At 52.3% G+C, this 24,336-nt stretch overlaps 1 protein-coding gene across 1 annotated transcript; it reads left to right on the top strand.

Moving 5' to 3' along the window:
• Positions 1-2,473: 2,473 nt before the first annotated feature.
• KRT18 (keratin 18) lies at positions 2,474-6,351 on the top strand. Its single transcript, XM_072797813.1, has 7 exons — positions 2,474-2,969; positions 3,724-3,806; positions 4,134-4,290; positions 4,875-5,039; positions 5,142-5,267; positions 5,567-5,790; positions 6,173-6,351. The coding sequence occupies exons 1-7, from the start codon at positions 2,550-2,552 to the stop codon at positions 6,291-6,293; spliced, it is 1,296 nt and encodes a 431-aa protein (XP_072653914.1). The 5' UTR covers positions 2,474-2,549; the 3' UTR covers positions 6,294-6,351.
• Positions 6,352-24,336: the final 17,985 nt, after the last annotated feature.

Genomic DNA, 24,336 nt, shown 5'->3' with positions numbered 1-24,336 from the left:
CTGTACTCCCAGACTTTGTCTCAGCAGGCCACCTCCTGCCCAGGCTCCCAGGTCCCTCCCGCTTGGACGCCTGTTCCCCTTCCCTCCCGGCCACCGCTGGACTCCACTCCGCGGCCCCAGCGCTGGGAATCTGCAGCCGAAACTCCCCCCCACCCCCCTCACCCCCCTCGGAGTGAAAGGGCTCTGAATCACCCGGCAGTCTGGAAGGGGCAGGAAAGGGCAGGCCAGCCGGTGCTAGAAGCCCGAGGCTGGTATTTGCCCGATGCTGCAACAGGTCAGGAATGTGGCCATAGACATCAGCTATGGGAGATAAGACCCAGCTAGCTGCTCTCCCCCTCCGGCCCCAAAAGGTCCTGAGCAGTTGGGATGGGGTAGGGATCAAAGAAGTATCTGGGCAGGAGTTTGGTTAAGAATCCTGGGATCTGGGCCTGATCCCTGGTGGAATTTAAAGTCCCCCAAGGGTCTTAAGTGACTTAGACCTCTTATCATTGAACCACTTTACAATTAAATCGTCGCCCCACCTCGGCCCTCCTGGACGTGTGGAGGACTTACTACTCTGCAGTAAGTAACTGGTATTTATTCGTCTCATGGAGGAGTGATAACACTCACACCCACCGGCACTCAAGGAGATAGACTGGGTGGATGGGCTTTATTATTCTCCCTGTACGAGTGAGGAAACCGAAGTTTAGAGTGAGGTGACTTCCCCAAGGTCACACAGCCGGCCTAGAGTCCAAGTTGGCTGACCCGAAGCTTAGCAAAAACAGCCAAGGCAACACACCACACGTTTAATCTGTGTAAGGTACCGTACAAGTCTGCACAACACGACGGTTCTGGAACCCAGCGGGGGAAGGCGAAGGTGAAGGCAGGAGGAACCCTTGAAGGGCTGGCACCTCTCATGCCCCAGAAGCCTGCCATGCAAAGCGAGCGGGCGCCTATTTGCCTGCTACTTTGCACCCATTTGCCTCTTAGCCTTCGCAGGCCCTGGTGCGCCCCTGGCCGGCTCCCACATTGCAGGGCTTTCCTCAGCCAAAGGGCAGGCCCGGGAGAACCAGGGCCAAGCCCCACATCTGAGCTGTGCCTCCCCGGCCGGTCCCCTGGCCCGGCTCTATCCCTTCCTCCCCCAGGCCTGCCCTCACGGCTGCCCCCAATCTCTTCAGTTCAGCTGGCAGCTCGATAAGAATCAATAGGTCCACTCCAGAGCAAAGAGCAGAGCCGAGTGGACCAGGTCAGGCCCTGCTGGACAAACGGGCTGCTCGCGGTGACAGACCAGAAGGCCCTGTACCTCAGGATTCCCCAGGTTCACTCGGCTGGGGATGGCCACTGGCCCCAGACGGAGCAGTGGGAACTTCTTTGCTCCCATCCTTTTTACCTACCTAGGTCCTGGGGGACAGGCTTGAGGTCCAGGGAGGAGAGGCAGGAGGGGGGGGGACACCTGCAGAAAAATCCTAGTAAGGATGGGGAGGGGGCTGGCCACAAGGGCTGACCCTACACCGTGTGGGACCCCCTGCGATCCCTTGATGGATTTCAGCCTCTGTTATTGGGGCTGTTTTCCCAGCAGCAACTCTAGGAGGGTCTGACACACAGTAGGTGCCCAATAAATACTTGTTGGACTGTAAAGCGCTCAGGAAGTGTTTGTTGACCCCAGGGTGTGGGTAAGGCTGACACACACGTGTTTAGAAATGAAGAGTGTTCGGGCGTTTAAATTACCAAGTGTCCCGCTGACGGCAGGCTTCCTTGGAAAGGGAGGGGAAGGGAGGGGAAGGAAGGGGAGGGGAGGGGAGGGGACCAAGAGGGAGGGGATTCCGAGAACCGGCCTGTTCGTACTTGGTGGGTGACCTGACCCCGAGTGGGTGTTTGACAATACACATGGCTACGATGGGGCGTGGGTGCGTGCGTGCTAATGAACAGGTGCAAGGGGGTATGTTTGAGAAACGAGTGTGGCGGGGGTCGTGGTGTAGACTGGCAGATGGGAGACTCAGGGTTGAGCTTCTCTTCCTTTCCAGCCCCAAACTTTCCTTCCCCACGACTCCTGGGGCTCCAGGACCCCCCCAGATGCTCTCCACAGGTGGGAACTTGGGCTGCAGGCTGAGGATGGTTCAGAGATTCGCACCTGACGTCACTCACTTATCATCTCCCCAAACCCCCAAATTCCAACGTGCCGGGACCTCCCGTACCCTGGGGAGGAGGATCTAAGGACGTTATTTCCTGCCCCAAACTCCGCGTGGAGGGCCGGCTCCACCTGCTGCCCTGGTCCGTCCAGGTTGCTCACCGCCTCTGCGGGGGGTGGAGGGCGGCCTTGGCTGCAGGGTGCGGGGTGCCAGGGTGTTGGGTGCTGGGGGAGGGAGGCCAGGGAGGCGCGGCCCGGGACGCGATACCCCCGCGGTGCACCTGCAGCCCAGCCTGGGGGGGGGGGGGGGGGCGGGGCCTGCCGGGCCGGTCCCCACCCACTCCTGCCAGGATATAACTTCGGTGGCGGACGCTGCACCGTCCCTGGCCCGAGCCTGAGCCCTGGCCTCCCGAGTCGCCCTCCGGCCCTCCCTCCGAGCAGCATGAGCTTCACCGCCCGCTCCACCTTCTCCTCCAACTACCGGTCCCTGGGCTCCGTGCAGGCGCCCAGCCACCGGGTCCGGCCCATCAGCAGCAGTGCGGCCAGCGTCTATGCAGGCGCAGGGGGCTCGGGCTCCCGGATCTCCGTATCCCGCTCCACCAGCTTCCGGGGCGGCTGGGGGTCCGGGGGCTTGGCCGCGGGGATGGCCGGGGGTCTGGCGGGCATAGGGGGCATCCAGGGCGAGAAGGAGACCATGCAGGACCTGAATGACCGCCTGGCCTCCTACCTGGAGAAGGTGAGGAGCCTGGAGGCTGATAATCAGAGACTGGAGATGAAAATCCGGGAACACCTGGAGAAGAAGGGCCCCCAGGTCAGAGACTGGGGGCATTACTTCAAGACCATCGAGGACCTGAGGGCTCAGGTAAGGGGGCCACCCCAACCCAGAGCCTTGGCATACCCTGTTACGTGGCCGGCTTCTTCCTCCTCCCCCAGGGATTGGAATTTTAATGGGGTGGGGTGTCCGACTCCTTCCTGCTTTCTATCTCCACCCCGCCCCTCTTCCACAAGGAGGGGGTGCATGCCCTGGACTTCCCCCGCACACGCACGCCGGTTACAGGGACTCCAAGTGCGGTGACTGGGCATGGCAGGGCCCTTTCCCAGGCGAAGGGGAGAAGGGGAGGGGCGAGAGTCTTGCAGAGGAAGTCCGCGGCACGGAGGGAGGGACGGGAGATAAGGCCCCAGAAAGAGGACCTGGACACCTGACTTCTGCCTGAAAGAGGACAATTGGAGGGTTAAGCGGATGTGGCTAAGGCTGAGTCATCTAAGAGTAAACAGGAGGCCTACCTGTGGGAGGGGCCAATGGGGGCGAGCAGGGGGGAGGTGAACAGGTGCACTAGGAAAAAAATACCAGGAGAGGGCCGAGGAGAGGACTGACTGACTTCAGGGCAGGCGGGCCTCAGAGAAGGGGGGGTGGGAGACCGGTGGGAACTCTGGAATTTGGGGCCCCAGGAAAGGAGCGACAGTGTGAGGGGGCACAGGTGGAAGGGGGTGGGTGCACAAGGAGAACCTCTGACTATGCCTGGGATCGAGAAGTTTCCACTCAGACACAACACTGCCAGGCTCGGCCCCCATCACTGACTTCCCCTTCACGGAGCCACCTCTCCCCAATCCCCCAGATCTTTGCAAGTGCCGTGGACAATGCCCGCATCGTTCTGCAGATTGACAACGCCCGGCTCGCTGCTGACGACTTCCGCGTCAAGTAAGCCTGGGGCTGCTGGGGAGGCCGGGGTGGCCCCAAGAACCGTCTGGTGCCGGCTGGGCCACTCAGGCGGGGGCTCACAGCGGGATCTTTGGCTCTGGTCAGAGCGGGGTGGGTAGGAGCTAGGCTCCATGTATTTATTCACGGATATAACCCAGTCTACGAACATTGTCCCCCAAGAACCGAGAAGGCTGCCCAGAGGATTACCACCTGATCCAGACTCCGGCGGCTGGTTTGCGGGGGCCAGGGGCGCTCTCAGATGGCCTAGTGAGAAGGTCCTGGGTCAGAATGAGGCCCTCTGATCGCCTCCCCTCCCCCTGCCCCCAGGTATGAGACGGAGCTGGCCATGCGCCAGTCCGTGGAGAGCGACATCCATGGGCTCCGCAAGGTCATTGATGACACCAATGTCACTCGGCTGCAGCTAGAGACAGAGATCGAGGCTCTCAAGGAGGAGCTGCTCTTCATGAAGAAGAACCACGAGGAGGCAAGCAGGGGCCCCTGGCCAGGCCGGGAAGGAGGAAGCCAAACAAGTCGGGGGTGGAGGGCACTAGATGGCACAGGCCGCCTGCCTGTAAGTAGCTGGCAGAGAAGTTTAGAACTACCAGCCCGGGCTCTCCTTAATCAGATCATTGCCATACTCGGTCACCTGAATTGCAGTGTGATGGGGTCAAGGGGACATGGGTGAGAGAGCGAGGAGAGGACAAAAGATAGAAGCAGCCAGCACCACGTGTGAGGGCTGCTGGAGGAGTGAGGGCAGGTGGCGCTGAGAGGGCTTCCTGGAAGAATGTACAAGGAGGAGGTTGTGGAAGGAGGATAGATGGAGGGACAGAGTGAAGTGAGGGAGAGAAACCACCTGTAGGTGATAGATTTGGGCAGAGTGGGTGGCATTTTATTCATCGGCAGTAGAAAACCCAGGATTGGCATCGCCCAGAGTATAAAACCAAGAATCTTCTCTGCTGCTTTCTCCAGCTGATCCCACAGGTCTCCCACGAGGGACAGTTGCAGGAGAGGAGTCTTGTCGGAGCTCTGACCCCGAGTCTCTCCTCACTCTGATCCTCTCTCCTTTAGGAAGTAAAGGGTCTACAAAACCAAATCGCCAACTCTGGGTTGACGGTGGAGTTGGACGCCCCCAAATCTCAGGACCTCAGCAAGATCATGGCAGATATCCGGGCCCAGTATGACGAGCTGGCTCAGAAGAACCGGGAGGAGCTGGACAAGTACTGGTCTCAGCAGGTGCACGAGGGGAAGGGCTGGGTGCCCGGCTAGACACAGAGGCCTGAGGCTGTGGGAGGGAGGCGAAGGAGGGGGGACCTGAGGACTATACCCACCCTGCAGATCGAGGAGAGCACCACAGTGGTCACCACACAGACCGCTGAGATCGGAGAAGCTGAGATGACCCTCACGGAGCTGAGACGTACCGCCCAGTCCTTGGAGATCAACCTGGACTCCATGAGAAACCTGGTAAGCCTCACTTCACCAGCTCCAACTCCCGCTGGCCCTGCCCTCTGTCGGCCCAAACCCAATCCCGTCTCGGCCCAATCCACCCCTTCCTTCATAAATCTATGTGCAGAAAGAGTGGTTCTCTGCATTTCTCACTGCTCCCACCCACGACCCTAGTACCTGGCACGCCCTAAGTTCTCAAGTTTCCAAGAGATGGGATGAGCAGTCATGGGACTCGGACCGCTCTGCTAAAACTTGCTGAGACTCTCCTTCCGCTCCATGGCGAGGCTCACCCGATCCTCCTCCCTGTGCCCCCACAGAAGGCCAGCTTGGAGAACAGCCTGAGGGAGGTCGAGACCCGCTACGCGATGCAGATGGAGCAGCTCAACGGGGTCCTGCTGCACCTGGAGTCAGAGCTGTCCCAGACCCGGGCAGAGGGGCAGCGCCAGGCCCAGGAGTACGAGGCCCTGCTGAACGTCAAGGTCAAGCTGGAGGCTGAGATTGCTACCTACCGTCGCCTGTTGGAAGACGGGGAGGACTTCAGGTAAATGGGCCTCTCGTCCCACCCTCACCAGCCGGGGCGGGGAGATGCTTCTCCCCAGAGCCCCTCTGGTAAGCCCCACCACGTGCCCGTTCACTGGGGTCCGCTGAGCACCGGGGTGGAGCTCTGCGAGGGCTCCTGCATCTCCAAGGGAGTAACGGTTGCAGAGGCCCCCCCAACCCTAGAGAAGGGAAGAGAGTAAGCCTTGCCCCGGCCATACTTAGAGCACACATGGAGTTTGGCCTTGGGTTTCCCTTTTATGGAGGAAGTAGTCAAAAGAATACGGAGATAAAGGCCGGGATCGGGAGGGCTTTTTCAACCCTTTCCTTGACTCCCTGCTACTCTGCAGAGCTGTTTATAACCGGGGCTTGGGCTTCTGTTACAGTCTTACTGACGCCCTGGACAGCAGCAACTCCTTGCATACCATCCAGAAGACCACCACCCGCAAGATCGTGGACGGCAAGGTGGTGTCTGAGACCAACGACACCAAAATTCTGAGGCGTTGAGGCAGCAAAACAGGGTACCCTTTGAGGAGCAGGAGGCCAATAAAAGGTTCAGAGGTCACTTCGTGTCTTCCTTGGCTGTTTTCATACCGTGTGCAGGTGTCCTGACCCCAGTAGTCCTTCCTCTGATCCGAAGAAATCACTGCTGACCCCAGGGGTTTCATATGGAGGGGTGGGGTGGCCCGAGGAAAGGTCTGTGTTCTCTTCTGAGAACTCAGCTCAGAAAGAAGAGGGAATGGTTGATGAGAATCCGTCTTTTCAAATTAAAAAAGGGATAAAAGGGGGCACCTGGGTGGCTCAGTGATTGAGTGTCTGCCTTCGGCTCAGGTCGTGATCCCAGGGTCCTGGGGTCGAGTCCCACATCGGGCTCCCCGCATGGAGCCTGCTTCTCCCTCTACCTGTGTGTCTGCCTCTCTCTCTTTCTGTGTCTCTCATGAGCAAGTAAATAAAATCTTTTTAAAAAGGAGAGAGAGAGATAAAAGTAACAGGCACAAAATCCAAAAAGAAAGAAGGAAATAAAATTAAATATTTCCCATCCACTCCAGAGGTAACCACTGTAAAATAATTTCCTAAATTGGACATACACGGACACGTTTCATTTTTTTTAAACAAATATTAACAAATATTTAGGAAGTACTTACTTTACACCAGGCCCTGTGCTAGGATGCTGAGTATATACATGGTAGACAAAGTGGGTATTGCCCCTACCTCATCGAGCTCACAGCATTTTGGGGGCTCCCGGCTGACTCGGTTGGTGGAGCATGCAACTCCTGATCTCGGGGTTGTGAGTTCAAGCACCGCGTAGAGTGTAGAAATTACTTTAAAACATAAAATCAGGGGTCCCTGGGTGGCGCAGCGGTTTAGCGCCTGCCTTTGGCCCAGGGTGCGATCCTGGAGTCCCGGGATCGAATCCCACGTCGGGCTCCCGGTGCATGGAGCCTGCTTCTCCCTCTGCCTGTGTCTCTGCCCCTCTCTCACTCTCTCTGTGGGACTATCATAAATAAATAAAAATAAAAATAAAAAAACATAAAATCAAGGGGTGCCTGGGTGGCTCAGTTGGTTACACATCTGCTTTTGGTTCAGGTCATGATCCCAGAAGCTTGTGCACTCTCTCTCTCTCTCTCTCAAATAAATAAATAAAAATCTTTTTAAATATAAGGTAAAACTCATTTTAGTGCATTTTTATGGGAGATTTCCCAGTTTTAAGAAGTTGCATGAGAACACAGCAATTACAGATGGTGAGTTTTACTGAAAACCAACACAAGATGGATGCTGACAGCTTCATCTCATTTGGTTCTCCTAATAGTTAGGACCACCTTGGGCAAATTACCCCGAGTTTCAGTTTCCTTGCCTATGAAATAGGGAAACAGATTCACTTCAAAAACATTTTCTGAGCTCTTACCACAAATCAGGCAGTGTTGTGAGGGTGGGGGAGCAGAACTGCACAAAACAGACAAAAATCCCTGCTCTCAAGGAACTTACATTCTGAAGGAGATTGGAGGGAAGATAAACCCAAACCCCCTTTCCCTTGTCTTGTCACTGATTTAAAATGTATTGTATTTTAAAAATATATAAAATAAATAAAATAAAATTTATTGCCCTTTGTGAAGTTAGCCTAGGCATCCCAATTCTCCTTCTGAGTTGCTCACCACTCAGTTCTCCTGTGGTTACATGTGCTGCATGTGTAAATAAAATCTGTTGTTGTTTAATTTTAAAAAATCTTTTTTAAAAATCTAAGGAAAAAAAAGCGTGTGCATGTTTATCCATCCTTCAGCAAAAACTTAACCGAATACCTACTATGTACCAGCCACTCTTCCAGGCCCTGGAGATACATCAATGAACAGAAAACACAAAATCACTATCTTCACAGAGCTTGTATTCTGATGACAGGGGACAGATAAACGAACACAACACAGTGTGCTAGCAGGTGGTAAGTGTCCTGGGTCTGGAGGAGCCCACGAGGAAGGCCATAGTGGGGAGAAGTCAGAAGAGTGGAGAGATGATACGTGAAGATCCTAGGATAACAAAACTTCAGTCTCTAAAACTATGGGATCTTGGTGGAGAAAAGCCGAAGACAGCACTACCCGAGGTGCTTTGTCTGTAGGAGCCCAGGAGACTGTGCCCAGACAGGCCCCCCGAGGGGTGGGGTGGGGAAGCCCCGGAAGGACAGGGTGGGAGTCCTTCACACTGCAGGGCCTGGCAGCTGCGAAGGGAACAGAGCCAGGGCCCCTTCCTGAGCCAGTTACCCAAGAAGCTACCTGGAGCTTCTGCGAGCAGGGACCACGCTGTCTCTGGACTCCTGGGTGCTCCTACCCAGAGGAAACCATCTAGCTGAAAGCAAGGCGCCCCTGCGAGGGGCTCCCAGCCTTCTGAAGCCTGCCTTCCCGGAGTCCCCGCAGCAGTCACCCGTCCCACGGCTCGTTCAACCCCTACTTCTTGCACGCCCTCCTCCCCAGTCTCTGTAGGAGTCTACAGGAGACAAAGCTTGGAAGCCAGGTGGTTGAGTCTCACTTTCTGAGATCTGTTTTAGGAAAGCAATCGGAGTGGTTTTCTTGCCTGTTCCCCCCATTGTTCCGAATCGGTAGGTGTAAAGCTGACTGTGCTCTCTCCGAGCACACAGAAGCCCCAGAGCCCACCAGGCCCCACCCCACCTCCGCGAAGGCCTGCGTGGCCCTGCCTGGCCCTCACTGTAATTTGCTCAGAAGGAATCCAGCTTCCTAAGGCCCCCCGAGATGGAGAGACTGATGGCCAGGCAGCCAGATGTGGGACTGCGAGCAACCGCTGGGGATGCAGACCTGCCTGAGGCTGAAGCAGAAAGCCCCTGGCAGAGCCGGAGCAGCGTCCGTGGCGGAGTCCAGCTGACCAGGGTAACCCAAGACGACGCACCTGATATGACTATCCCTCCCATCAGACAATGTCTCACAGTTCCCAGGGCGCTAATGCACTTGATCCCCATTACAATCCTGCGAGCTATGCAGGGCACGGGGTATTACTGGCTCTGACGCAGAGAAGTAGGTGCCGAGGTTCCCAGAGATCATGTGACTTGTCTGAGGCCACAGTGCTAGAAGCTCAGAGTAGAAAACCACACCTCCAGATTCTCAGTCCCAGCTCTCTCTTCTGTGGATTATAACTTAACCTCAGGGGTTCTCAGCCCAGGCTCCAATTCCAAACACCAGAGGCATTTTACCAACAATACGGAGGCCCAGGTCCCATCGGCAAAGATTCTGATTCAGTTATTCTGGGGTGAGGACCCGGGGCCCCCTGGGAAGTGTTAAAATTTGACTTTGGTGACTCCAATAGGCAGGCAAAGGTGAGACTCAGATCCCAGCTGTACCTAGGGTCATGACCATGGCCTTCCCCCCCTGATGCAAGTCACAAACGTGCCTGTTTTAAATTGCACACTCTTGGGAAAGCTCAAGGCTTCTGGGGCAAACCTCCTCAGCCTCCACTTGGGAAGATGACCGACTTCATGAAGGGCAGGCCATTTTGTCCCTTGAGTGCCAAAGGGGAAAATTAGCATTCCAAGGTTATAATGTGGAGTCATGTGCTTCACCTCATCCAATCCCCTGTCTAGGTGCAATCCAGCCCAGATACTAAATTAATAAATGCTGCTGGAAGGTGCAGAACTACATGCATCATATACTGACATTTGCGGGGTTTTTAAAAGACAAAAACAACGAAAGATTAGATGATAAATAGATAGATAGATAGATAGATAGATAGATAGATAGATAGATAGATGATAGATAGATAAAATATGTGTATATTCATTTGTATGTAGCCTGTATATGCAAAGCTCTCTCTGGGAGAATATACAAGAAATCTAAATTAATGATAGACTATGAGAACAGAAATTAGGGTGGGAAGAAACAAAGGTGGGAGGGAAATTTATTTTCCATTGTGTAACCTTTGTACCTTTTGAATTATATATGACTAATACAAACACCAAAAAAAGTTTTCTTTGTTAATCTTTATAATGGTACAAGAACCTACAGCTTTCCACAGAAGATTTTGTGTCCATCTTTCTGACCCATTCAGTCAGTCAGTCAATAAATATTTACTGAGCCCCTAGTATGTGCCAAAAACTGTTCTAGTTGCTGAGGATACAGTGGTGAAAAACAGACAAATAATCCTTGTTCTTGCAGAGCTTACATTTTAGCCGACAGAGACAGATGGCAAATGCTAAACGTAATAAGTAAATTATATTGTATATTAGGTAAGTATCGTGGGAAAAAATAGAGCAAGATCTAGAGAATCAGGAGTTAGAAGGTGTATTAGTTTCCTATTTTTGCTATAACAAATAATCATAAATCTAGTGGCTTAAAACAATATACATTTGTCATCTTATGGTTTGGGAGGTCAGAAATCCTAAAATCAAGGTGTCAGCAGGGCTGTGTGCCTTCCAGAAGCTCTAGGGGGAATTGATTTTTTTTTTTTTTCCCAGCTTCAAGAGGCCACCTGCATCCCTTGGCTTATGGGATACCTGCAAACTGCAAAGCCAGCTGCTTATCTTCAACTCTTTCTTCCTCTGACTTCAACCACAAGTCTGATCTCTTTTTCTATGAGTTTGGCTTATGGTTTTTGGTTTATAAATGACATTATTCAGTACTTGTCTTTCTCTAACTTATTTCAATTAGCATAATACCTTTAAGCTCCATCCACGCTGTCGCAAATGATAGGATTTCCTCGATTTTTATGGCTGAATTATATTCCGTTGCATACGCACACCACAGCTTCCTTAAGCATTCATCTGCTGATAGACGCAGGTTATTTCCATGTCTTGGCTACTGTGAAGAATGCTGCTATGAACATGGGGGTGCAGATATATTTTCAAGTTAGTGTTTTCGTTTCCTTTGGCTATATTCCCAAAAGCAGAATTGCTGGATCCTGTGGTAGTTTTATTCTTAATTTTTTGAGGCTCCTCCATACTATTTTCCATAGTATCTGTACTCGACTGGGTTTCAAGGCAGTGAGGTCTCAGTAACCACATGTAATGGCAAAACTGTAACTTAATTTACCACTTGGGGCAACCTGGAATGACAAGCCTTTGGAAGGTAAGTCTTGTGCAAACTACACAGCTAATAGACCATTACAGTGGGAAAAAGGAAATCTAGGGCTCTCTGGAGGGATCTGGCTGCTTTGGCTACCCTGGTGAGCTTAGAGAAAGGAAATTGGAAGCTCCAAGTTTTAGATGCTTGACTCAAAAGTACCAGGCTGCTTCTAAGACTTCCTAGATGAATCTCTCTGTAGTCACAGGGCTGTAGCCACAGGACTGATGTAGCTGAAGCCTGACACCGCAGCATAAGTTGAAATCACAACCAGGTCTTATATGAAAGCCAAGGCATTGAAGGAATCCTAAAAATGGGAAAAGGAGGTCTGGGATATCTTTGAGGGTGCTGAATGCCCAGACCATGCTAAATCTTCCTGACTGCCAGAGACAGCCCTTCCGTCTTGGTCTCATGAGGCTGGTTCTATCTTGCTCAGAGACTCTGTAAGGGCTTCGCCTGAGATAGTTAACATGTAATAAATGACTCAGACACAAAACTAGGGGGAATGGGGGCGCCTGGGTGGCTCAGTGGTTGAGCATCTGCCTTAGGCTCAGGGCGTGATCCCAGGTCCTGGGATCCACATCGGGCTCCTCGCAGGGAGCCTGCTTCTCCCTCTGCCTGTGTCTCTGCCTCTCTCTGTGTCTCTCCTGAATGAATAAATAAAATCTTTAAAACACACACACACACACACACACACAAAAAAAAAAAAAAAAAAAAAAACACCTAGGGGGAATGAATACAAAGTCTGACCCCAGAGAAGACTCACAAGCAAAAGATTTGCAAAACTTTTCCCAGTTTATATAGATACAAACTTGGGGAATTTGTATGGAGTTGGATTCTAAGGGTGCTGAACCAGAAAGGAAGACACAGTTTTAGATTGGGCTGAATTTATTTATATGGGTTTATTTGTATGGATTCAGAGAATCCAAACTCAGTGTGCCTGCTCCAACAGCCAGGAATGATTTTATCTCTTTCCTTAGTTGATTAGCTAAAATCTGGTCTCAGAGGTAGCATACAATAAGTGAAACTGAGATACAAGAAACTCTATTGCATAATTCAGAGGAAGGAATCTAAAGATTTACCAAGAAAGGAATGTTGGAATGGGTTTATCGTGTACAATCTACTCACTCACCCCTAAATAATTCTCCCAAGAGGGGCTAGAAAATATTCTCTCACTGAGGCATTGGGAAATACACCATTAGGGGAAGCACAGCATTCTTAAAAAGTGCTGTGCTAATTTTTCTCTGTGTGCTTGGGGAGGAAAAGGGAAGAGCCGCTATGGAAATGGGCTTCCGGGTTTGCTAGAGTGATGGGATCCCAGCATGACAGAGGCCAGGTGGCAACAGCTGACCACCAGAAGCAAAGAGAGTATGGTTGCCTTAAAAGGCAACAGGAAAAAAAAAAAAAAAAAAAGGCAACAGGGTCGGAGCAATAATCAGAATGGCCTGACCCACAGGAATCTTTGGCAATAATTACCTGATCATAGGGTTCTAGTGTTAAATTAAATGGTCGGTCTATTATAGTCATCTCGTTATTTTATTACAAATGTGACTACTAGTGAAGTGCCTGGCTGTCTCAGTTGGTAGAGCATGCAACTCTTGATCTCAGGGCCTCAGAGCTTACTAAATAAATAAATGTGATGACCAGAAAAAAAAAATGTCAACCATTTCCAAATCTATACAAAGAGATACAGTCAAAAACACTACTAACTAGGGTGCCTGGGTGGCTCCATTGGTTAAGCATCTGACTCTCAATTTTGGCTCAGATCATGATCTCAGGGTCGTGAGACAGAGCTCTGCACTGGGCTCCACACTCAGCACAGAGTCTGCTTCAGATTCTTTCTCCCTCCCCGTGCTTGCTCATTCTCTCTAAAATAAATAAGTAAACCTTAAAAAAACAAAACAAAAAAAAAAAACGACTAACTAATCAAAATGGAGTTCTAAAAAAGTTTAAGCAACCAATTAGGAAGGCAAGGAAAAGAAATGAAAAGCAAATCGAGAAAAAAAATAAAATGATAGACTTCAGTCCTAATATATCAATAATCACATTGAGTGGTATAAACAAACCAATTAAAAGACCAAAAGGGGCAGAGTGGATTTAAAAACTATATGCTGCCGGGATCCCTGGGTGGCGCAGCGGTTTGGCGCCTGCCTTTGGCCCAGGGCACGATCCTGGAGACCCAGGATCGAATCCCACGTCGGGCTCCCGGTGCATGGAGCCTGCTTCTCCCTCTGCCTGTGTCTCTGCCTCTCTCTCTCTCTGTGTGACTATCATAAATAAATAAAAATTGAAAAAAAAAAAAACTATATGCTGCCTAAAAGAAACTCACTTTAGGGACGCCTGGGTGGCTCAGTGGTGGAGCATCTGCCTTCAGCTCAGGGCTTGATCCTGGGGTCCTGGGATCGAGTTCTGCATCGGGCTCCCCGCAGGGAGCCTGCTTCTTCCTTCTTTAGTTATCCTAAAATCTACTAAAGAACTAGAATAGCTAAAAAAAATTATAATAAAGGGGGAAAAATCAGTCTATAATATTTGAAGACTTAATATATAACTATAGTAATCCAGAGTGTATGGTATTGGTAGAGGGGTAGACACACAGACCAATGAAACACCATGGAGAACTCAGAAATACATGCATACAAATATGTCAAACTGATTTTTGACAAAGGCATAAAGCAATTCAGTGGAGAAAACAGCCTTTTCAATAAGCGGTGTCAGAGCAACTGGACATCCATAGACGAAAAACAAAAACAATCTTGACCTAATTCTCACGTCTTAATAAAAATTAACTCAGTATTGATCACAAACTTAAATGTAAAACATAAAATTATAAAACTTTAAGTAAAAAACATTTAAGAAAAAAACTGAAAAAAAAAAACCACAGAAATCTCAGATCTAGGGCTAGGTGGAGCTTTTAGACTTGACATCAACAGCGTCTCCATAAAAACTGGTAAATTGGACTTCTCCAAGATTAAAAATGTTTGTTCTGTGAAAGAAGCTGCTCCGACGATGAAGACAAGCAACAGACTAGGAGAAAATATTTGAATACCGTATATCCTACAACGATTAGTATCTAGAATATATAAAGAATTCTCAGGGGTACCTGGGTGGCTCAGTCGGTTGAGCTTCTGACTCTTGATCTCAACTGGGGTCATGATCCCGGGGTCATGGGGTCAGCCTGCAGACAGCTCCCCATTCAGCACTGAGTCCATTTGGGACTCTCTCTCTCCCTCTCACACACTCGAGCATGCTCTCTCTCTCTCTCTCCCTCTCTAAATGGATAAATAAAATCTTTAATTAAAAAAAAAAAAAAACGAATTCTCAAACTTCATGGTACAACACAAACAAGCCAGTTAGAAAATGGGCAACAGATATGAAACGACATTTCCTTGAAGAAGGTACACAGGCTGCAGATAAGCTCCTGCAAAGATGTTCAACATCACCAGATGGAGGGAAATGCAAATCAAAATCACAGCGAGAAGGGGATGCCTGGGTGGCTCCGTGGCTGAGCGGCTGCCTTTGGCTCAGGTCTTGATCCTGGGGTCCCGGGATTGAGTGCTGCATTGCGCTGCCTGCGGGGAGCCTGCTTCTCTGCCTGTGTCTCTGTCTTTCTGTGTGTCTCATGCACAAATAAATAAATAAAATCTCTTTAAAAAATCACAATGAGGTGTCACTACACAACTATTAAAATAACTAAAATAAACATCAGACAACACCAACTGCTGGAGCAGATGTAGAAAAATTGGATCACTCCTACATCGCTGATGGGAATGCGAAATGGCACAGCCACTCTGAAAACAGTTTAGCTCTTCCTTAAAAATCTAAACATAGGGAATCCCTGGGTGGCTCAGCGGTTTGGCGCCTGCCTTCAGCCCAGGGCATGATCCTGGAGTCCTGGGATCGAGTCCTGTGTCGGGCTCCCAGTGCATGGAGTCTGCTCCTCTGTCTGTGTCTCTGCCTCTCTCTCTCTGTGTCTCTCATGAATAAATAAATAAAATCTTAAAAAAAAATCTAAACATATAACCCAGCAATTGCACTCCTGGGCATTTATCCTAGGGAAATAAAAACTTATGCTCACACAATACCCTGTATAGGAAAAGCAACTTTATTTATTTATTTATTTATTTATTTATTTATTTATTTATTTATTTATTTTTCTTTCTTTCTTTCTTTCTTGGAGAGAGAGAGAATGTGCAGGGTAGAGGGAGAGAAAGTCTCAAGCACAGTCTGTGCTGAGCACAGAGCCCACCGGGCTGGGTCCCAGGACCCTGAGATCACGACCTGAGCTGAAACTAAGAGTCAACCAGCTGGGCCACCCAGGCACCCTACAACTTTATTTGTAAGAGCTAAAAACTAGAAAGAATCCAGATGTCCTTCAATAGGAGAATGAATGGTTGGACTGGGACACATTTGCGCAGTAGAGTACTATTCGACAATGAAAAAGGAATGAATTTTTTGATACAGGCAACAGCCTGGATGAATCTCCAGGGAATTACACTGAGAAAAGCCAATCCCAAAAGATTACGTACTGTATGATTTCATTTACATAACATTCTTGAAATGACAAAATTCTAGAAATGGACAACAGCTTAGTGATTGCCCAAGGGTTAAGGAGGAGATGGGGCCATAGGGGAGTGAGTGTGGCCATACAAGGAAAGCACCAGGGATCCTGTGGTGATGGAAACGTTTTGCATCTTTACTCTTATCAATGTCACCATCTTCCCTGTCCTATCACACCACAGTTGTGCAAGATGATACAAATGGGGGAAACTGGGTAAAGGGTACGTGGGATCTCTCTGTATTCTTTCTTACGACTGCATGTGAGTCTACAATTATCTTAAAATAAAAAGCTTAATTTTTAAAAAATGGGTATGTAAAAAGTTGTGCATTTATTTTCTCCAAGAGAAAAAAAAATGTAATACTCAATCCTTATCCTATACCTGCGCACACACCCAACACCCGAGACTTTTGCCATTGAGTGGTAGGATAGGAAAGAGCTGCCCCTTGTCTCAGGAGCCTGGCGGTGGGGGGGGGGGGGGCTTGCAGGTGCCCCGGGGTTCACGCTGTTTCCCCCGGAGTCTCAGGAGGAACTGGAAGCCAGGAGCCCCTCCTGCTAGAGGCCAGGGTGCTGGGGAAGCAGGGCGGAGGCATGGCAGCCCTGCCCCAGGCGCCGCGGCTGGGGAGCCAGGAGCCCCCCGGCATCCGGGGGTCGGGCGGAGGCGGGGAGGCTGCGGGGAGCACCCCAAGGTCCGGCAGAGGGCGGGAGGCTGGGGGAGCACCCCGAAGTCAGGTGGAGGTGGCGAGGCTGCGGGGAGCACCTCGAGGTCGGGCACCCCAGGGTCGGGCAGAGGCCGGGAGGCTGGGGGGGCACCCAGGGGGGCACCCCAAGGTCGGGCACCCAGGCCCGGGGAGGCCGCGGCCAGAGCGCCCGGGAGGCCAGGGCTGCCATCCGGTGAGCTGCTCACTACCTGGCCGACCGTCGGGGCTCAGTTGCCCTTGTCCCAGGACGGGCGGAAATAGCGCCTGCTTCTGGGGCTCCAGAGGGGACTGAACGACTCAACCTGTGCAACGTTTCCGACCCGTCGGCCCAGGGACGTGTTTCCTGAAGCTTGATGTTATGCTGAGGGCCCGAGCACCGGAATTCAGGCGTCCTCTTGCCCCCGGCGCCCCTGCCCCTGCCCCTGCCCCTGCCCTCCCCGGAAGGCTGCCACTTCCAGGCCCGGCAGTCAGTCGCCAGGAATGAGGAGGGCGCTTTGCAGACGCCCGCACAGTCCCCCCGCCCCGCCCAGGCCTCTGGAAAGCCTCAGCTCTCTTTGGTGAAGGGAGCTAAGAAGAGAGATGTTCTGGCCTCCACTGGTCTGGGTCACCCACCAGGGTGAGAAAAGCTGGCAAGACCTGAAATCGGAATCCATTCCCAGCCCTGTCACACCTCTGTGACCGTGCGTCAGCCTCTCTCTGGGCCTCAGTTTTTCATCAGTGAAATAAAGATGTTCCGGGGCACCTGGTGGCTCAGTGCTTAAGAGGCTGCCTTGGGCTCAGGGCATGACCTGGGGTCCTGGGATCGAGTCCCACGTCGGGCTCCCTGCACGGAGCCTGCTTCTCCCTCTGCCTGTGTCTCTGCCTCTCCCTGTGTCTCTCATGAATAAAAAAAATCTATTAAAAAAAACTTTCTTTTTCTTTCTTTCTTTCTTTCTTTCTTTCTTTCTTTCTTTCTTTCTTTCTCTTCCTTTCTTCCCCTTCTCCTCCTCCTCTTTCTCCTCCTCCTCCTCCTTCCTTCTCCTCCTCCTTCTTCTTCTCTTTCTTCTCCTTCTTCTTTGAGCTCTGCACCCAATGTGGGACTTGAACTCACCACCCTGAGATCCAGAGTCGTATACTCTACCGACTGACCTCACCAGGCACCCCAAAACATTCTTTTCTTGAACCCACACTTATAAGATAAGAGACACTGGCCTGGCCTGGCCTGGCCTAAGCGTCTGAAGGGTGGTTGTGAGGATCGCCCAGAATAATGCAGGTGGAGGTGAGTCGTGAGGTTCCATACAGTTCCATACATTCTACAATCCTCACATTATAGGAGCCTTCCAGGTCACCCTGTGCTTGTCTTCCCATCCCTCCCACCCACCACCCAGGGCAGCTCCAGGAGGTTAAGCATTTCTAGCTCATCTTCAGTGGTAACCCCAGCTCCCAGCACAGTGCATATAACAGGTGGTCAATAAATACGTGTTGAATAAATGACTCAGCGGTTCAAACTTGGCCTCTAGACCTAGAAATCCTCTTTCTGGCCTTCCCGACTTTTTCTGCATGGAGATCTTAAAACAGCACAGCCCCCTTGAGCACTGTAGTTATTAGAACATTATCACTCCTTCTGCTTGGGTGGAAACTGCCTCCTAACCTTCTAGACCAGTTCTGCCCGCTAGAGCTGCACAGAACTCCCCCTTCCACAAGATTTCATCGCGGTGACTCTTCTCCCAACCTGAGTACAGGAGTCCTGAGCACTGTGTAAGGAGGAGCTCTGCCACTGGTCTCAGCTCACCTGCCTACGGGTGAACTGAGGAAGCAGTCCCCTACTTAGGAGCAGCTCGAGGAATGAGAATTTCAGGGATCCTTGGGTCTTGGGAGTCTGTCTCTACTGAAGGCCCTGATCAGAACACGATGAAGAGGCTGGCGCTACAGCAAGAGGGTTTTAGGGCAAACTGGGGATTTGAAGGCATTACAATTACATTACATTACAAAGCCCACCGAGTTCTCTCCACTGCACCCCCCGAGCCCCCCCACCCTGCCCCCGCCCACCCTGGCAGGAGAGTAGAGCAGGCCCCTGCCAAATTGGCTGACCTTTCTCCATTGCTCACCCCATTGAGAGACCTGAAGCCATTCATTTACACGGTGGCGCTGCCCCCAGGCCCTTCCCACACAGGCCTGGGTTTGAGTACTGCTTAGTGTCCGCTGCTAGAGCTAATGATTTACACTCAAGGCCAGATGAAAAGGCTGGAGAGCGGAGGCCAAAAGGGGGCAGGAAGGCAGAAGCTCTGAAGCAGCCCAGGTTTGAGGAGTGAATTCTAGCCCCTTGTGGCCACTGGCCCCCACCCCAACTTCGTCCCGTTGCCAGACTCATACTGTCCCACCAGCCCTGCAGTCTCTTCTGGGACGCCCTCCTCGCTGCATCTGCATCGCTGTGCTCGGCTCTGCCCCCAGCACCCTGCCCCACCCCCGCTGACGTCAAAGCAGTGTTTTTCAAATTGCAGGGTCCTGAGTAGGAGAGTTGATTAACCGGAGTATTTGCAATAAGATGAATAGAATAAAGTAGAATAAACTAGATCAAAGTGCATACCACGTGGTAAGGGGAGGGTGAAAACTGCTGTACTATTTCCTGAAACTTCTGAGACAACCCCCCCACCCCCCCATCCCTTCCCCAGGCCACTTGTTTCCGTCATTTTGAAGGTCTAGTCTGGGGCTGGGTATATGACCCTTCGGCCTTACCTGTTCCTCTTCTTCTGCCTCTAGGCACCACCGGATAGAACTTTCTGTAGTAGTGGAAATATCTATGTTGTCCAATACGGTAGCTGCCAAGTACTTGTGGCTACTGAGCACTTCAAATATGGTCAATGTGACTGAGGAAATGATGTTTGTATCATACTCAATTTCAATTAATTTAAACAGACCCAGTAGAGACTAGTGGCTAACAGCTACCCCGTTGCCACATGGCACAGAGCCATCCCAGACTGTAAGCTCCACGTGGCCAAGACTAGGCCGCTTTGTTCACTGTTACACTCCTGGGATTTAGCACAACTCTATCATAGGTCAAGTCACCAATATGGCAAGGGGCGTACGGGGGGGTCGGGGAGGCCAAAAAAAAAAAAAAGTAGCCCTGACCTATAGCATTTTCCAATTTCTCTAGTGTAAATACTCCCACAGTGGTCGATTTCAAGCTACTAAGGGGTTTAATTCTGGTAAGCAAAATTTCTGAATTCAGCAATCGCTCTCAATAGCTTTTGTTGTTGTTTTTTTCCTTTAAGATTTTATTTATTTATTCATGAGATACACAGAGAGAGGCACAGACACAGGCAGAGGGAGAAGCAGGCTCCCTGTGGGGACCCCGATGTGGGGATTGGATCCTGGGATCCCGAGGGGTCACACCCTGGGCCCAAGGCAGATGCCCAACTGCTGAGCCACCCAGGTGCCCAGTCTCATTAGCTTTTGAATGAATCAACAAATAGAGGAACAAAAAAGCTACCAGGGTAGGGCTCTGGGGGCAGAACACCCAAGGGAAGGAGGAACTGGCAAGTAGAGGGACAGTTGGAGCTGTCCACACCCATCCTCCTCCCTCTGGAGCTTCCCTGTACCAAGAAACAGAGCACAGCGGGAGGACGGCTGAAGGTCCTGGCTCCAAGGCGGCCCCCTCCGCCAAGCCCACAGCTTTAAGAAACCCCAAGGGCCTTTCTAAGTCATTCTAGCCAAGGGAAAATCCTACCTGCCACAAAGGCCTTGGGACAAATAAGCAAGCCTGTGGAATGAGCCTGACACTCTGGCCAGGTACCTGCCACCAGTTCTTCTGGGCACAGAAATCACAGTCTCCTCAGTCACTGAAAGGCCCTCTGTCATGGGAAAGTGCTAAAACTATAAATCTTGCTGTCATTCAGGAATGCTTAGGGCCTTGGGGATCCCTGGGTGGCTCAGCGGTTTGGCACCTGCCTTCAGCCCAGGGCATGATCCTGGGGTCCCGGGATGGAGTCCCACATCGGGCTCCCTGCATGGGGCCTGCTTCTCCCTCTGCCTGTGTCTCTGCCTCTCTCTCTCTTGGAGCCCACGTCGGGCCCCTTGCATGGTATTTCCTGACACCCCCCCTCCAATGCCATGCTAGGCCCCTCTGGGCAACACGACGTGTGCTCTACGGGACGAACTCGGGGAGGGACAGAAGGGGCACACACAGGTGGCAAAGCAAGAGTGGACCTAGCAGATTACACTCGATGTCAGGGGAGAGGAGAGGAGAGTCTGACCTGGAGGAAAGGGAGGTGGGGAGGGGAGAAACTTGTCCTAGGCAACGGCAGATGGGCTCCCCGACTTACCGGCAGCTTTCACAGGACGCTACCCTCCCTGGGCCTGTTTCCCTCCCCATTTAGCCTTCCATCTCCACGGAGTTCCCTTCCACTTTCCGTGATGTCAAAATATCTGCAGGATTGTCATTTAGAAGGGAAAGTGGACCCATCTTCGCGACCCCTGGGGGCACCGCAGGACCAACGTCAGGGCAGCCGCGCGAGGTGGGTTTCTGCTCCCCCGAGGGACTTGCTCAGGTGCTCCCTGCAGTCCGGGGGCTCCCAGCCTCACCCCTGCCCCAGACAGGGGGTCTGGGGATGCGCGGGGCCGGGCAGTCAGAGCAGCAGGCCACGCCACCCAGAGGGGCTGTGATCCTGGGGGCTGAGCCCCAAGAGAGGCCCCACGCGTTTGCAGAGCCTTCCCCAGCTTACCAAACGGGTCCATCTGGTTCCTGCTTGCAGCAGGTTTAGAGACCGTGGGGCAGGAGCTCAGGTCCCAGTCCTCAAGCAGGCCTGGGGGCCCAGGACCCTAGACTAAGAGAACATCTTCCGGGGCCCTGAGATGTGATACACCTTGCACATTAAGGGAGGGGAGCATATCGTCATCTATGCACATAATACACCAAATGTAAATTATACACCAGAGAGCAGATATATAATCAGTGGGGGCTTAGCCTTGAGGGGCTGGCAGGAGTCTAGGGGACAGGCCCTGTCCTCACAACCTCTGCAGCTGGGCGTTTCTACCCCTCTTCTCCCTCTCTCTCTCTCTCTCTCTCTCTCATGCACACACACCACACCATTCCTCTTTCCTCCCTCCAACCCCTCCCATCAGCCTCTCTCCCACCTCACCCCCACCCCACCCAGGAGGAGATGCAGGTGCTGCCCTTGAGGACTATGACGTGTGGCCGGGGCAAACCAGACTAACCCAGCCACAGGAAGCCACAGGGAACCAAGGTTCCCCCAGAGTCTGCCCTGTTTTGTCATCGGAGAGGAGAGGTGCACCAAGGATTACAGAGGAGGAGGAGAGGCCAGGGAAAGGGTGGGTGCTTCCTGGAGGCCGTGCATCTTGCTGATAGCAAAGGATGAGTGGAATGTGGGTGGGCAGAGGATGGGGGCAGAGAGTGGTGATGGGAGCCAGGGCTTAGAGAGTCACCTGCTTTGACCCATAGAGAAATCCCCTTCCAGAAGTAAAGCAGGGGCCATTTTTGGAGAGGACGTGGGGACCACGGAGGTGGGGACATCGATTTAATACTATGAAAATACCCCCTCTTCCTTGATATTTAGAAGCCTGCTAGTTAGAGAGAGAGAGAGAGAGAGAGAGATGGAGGCATCTGTGGTCCCAGAGTCCCAGGGGCCAAATGACACCCCGGCCCCAAGACAGAAGGGCCTGCAGAGAGCACCACCGCACCAAGCTCAGAGCTGAGCCGCGTGTCCCCCACCTTTCCAGCCCTGCCCTGAAGAAGAAATGGGTAAGTGGGGAGAACCAGGACATGAAGAAAGGCAAGTGGCCCACCTTGGGGCAAAGAGAAAGATGAATCCCTTCGTGTAGGAGCAGCTCCAGACGGCACAGGCCCAGATTCCCAGAGACGGAAGCCAACGCGCCCAGCCAGTGCCCCCAGAAGAACAACCCTGGAGAGGTCACCGCCTCCATCCGCTGTCCCTGAGACTTTCTCCCAGACCCCAGGACTCAGCGTGGCTCTGCCTTCCAGTGCACTCTTCCCAAGACCTGACCCCTGAGGGAGGAGGAGAAGGGAGGAAAAGTGGGGGTCAGTGAAGCTTGTGTCTGTGGATCACAAGGAGAAGTGGGGACACTCTGGGGCGCCTCTGTAGGTGACTGAACCTCCAGCGTGTCCCCAGGGACCCAGTGAGCTTGTTCCAAACCATCTCCCGGCCAAGGTGAGAGCCAGGTGCCCACAATCAACTGGACCCTTCCCTGAAGGATGCCAGGCACTCTGGCCCGGAACAGTTCATCCCGTCCTATGCTACCTGAAAGGCAGAAAGGCTTTGAGGTCCAAGCTTCACTGTGGACAGAACCCCTAGGCAATGTGGACGCAGGGTCTGAGAGTCACTCGGATTCCAGATCTTCACTCCAGGGACTGCTGGGCTGGCTGAGACAAGGGTACCAGCCGAGGGGGAGGTGTGGGGTGGTTAAGAGAGCATGGGACCCTCGCCCTGCTGCCCGAATTACCTTTTTTTTATTTTTTATTCATTTATGATAGTCACAGAGAGAGAGAGAGAGAGGCAGAGACACAGGCAGAGGGAGAAGCAGGCTCCATGCACCGGGAGCCCAATGTGGGATTCGATCCAGGGTCTCCAGGATCGCGCCCTGGGCCAAAGGCAGGCGCCAAACCGCTGAGCCCCCCAGGGATCCCCCAAATTACCTTTAAATGGGCATCTGTCCCCCATCTCCAATCCCTCCCCCAATGGTATACACCTTGAAGGTCTTCCCACTGTTGAGGGTATAAAATCCAGCCTCCTTAGCCCTGCATTCCATCTCTCCCACCACCCCCATAATTGTCTCAGCCTTTAACTCTCCCATCTCCCCCTTCTCTAAACCCTCTGCTTCACCTGAGCTGATCCCAAGCAATGGTTCCCACGCTGCCTCCTGCCCACACCTCTCTGTCCCCCATTTCCCACGCTTCCCTCAAGTAGGCGAACCCCGCCTGCTCCCTGAGGCCTTCTCTGTAACCGCGGCACCCGCTGGCTGCCGATGCCCCCTCCTCTGGGCACCTCTGATTAGCGCCACCCGCCCGGACTATTCTCTCAGTACTTGGGGTGCCCAGCGCCACGTGTTGGATGGCATTAGCTGTTCGCATTGGATTGGCCCAGTGCTGGGGAGCGCTGTACCATCCCGAAGACACAGGGTACAGAGGCCCACGGCAGAGGTCAAAATCCCACAGCACGAACCCAAAGAGATACCCACATACTGATTAAAATCTGAGGTCTCCCTCCAGGTTCCCAAGCACAGGCCCCGCCTGAGACTACGAAGCCCCTGGGGTTACAAAAAGGCCCAAAGACCGAGACAAAGGCTGGGAGGGGACATGGAAAGAACTTGAGAGGCAGACTCCTTCCCCCCCCTCGGGAGAGGGGACCCGCAGGAACCAGAGGGGCGGGAACTAGGTCCGGCAAAGAATGTGGTGTTCACCCTGGAAGACACAAAATGGAAGCTCCCTGGAGAGGAGGGGGGCCTGGGCTTATCTGATGTTTACATTCCAGAGGGTCCCTGTTGCTTCTCCTCGGCTTAATTAAAAAATACCTGAGGCTCCTGGGAGCTGGGAGAGAGGAATCCAGGTGCCTCCCCGCCCCCACCCCCACCCGTCCCGTCACCTCTGACCTCCCGGCTTGATGTGTATCCGTGGGCTGATGGGAGCTGGGCTCTGTCTCCATTTCTGTTTCTCCTACCCCGGGCTGGTCCTGGAAGCTGGATTCCTTGGGTGATAATGCAGAGGGTCTGGGAACTGTCAGGGCTTCACT

Source organism: Canis lupus, chromosome 25, assembly GCF_048164855.1.
Source record: "Canis lupus baileyi chromosome 25, mCanLup2.hap1, whole genome shotgun sequence".
Taxonomy (NCBI): Eukaryota; Metazoa; Chordata; class Mammalia; order Carnivora; family Canidae; genus Canis; species Canis lupus.
The sequence above is the reverse complement of the archived record's forward strand: the minus strand, read 5'-3'. Positions and strand labels throughout refer to the sequence as shown.

Coding starts and splice junctions, on each gene's coding strand:
- KRT18 (XM_072797813.1), top strand. CDS start 2,550: ATGAGCTTCACCGCCCGCTCCACCTTCTCCTCCAACTACCGGTCCCTG. Junction 2,970..3,723: donor TCGAGGACCTGAGGGCTCAG/GTAAGGGGGCCA, acceptor CCAATCCCCCAG/ATCTTTGCAAGTGCCGTGGA. Junction 4,291..4,874: donor TGAAGAAGAACCACGAGGAG/GCAAGCAGGGGC, acceptor TCTCTCCTTTAG/GAAGTAAAGGGTCTACAAAA.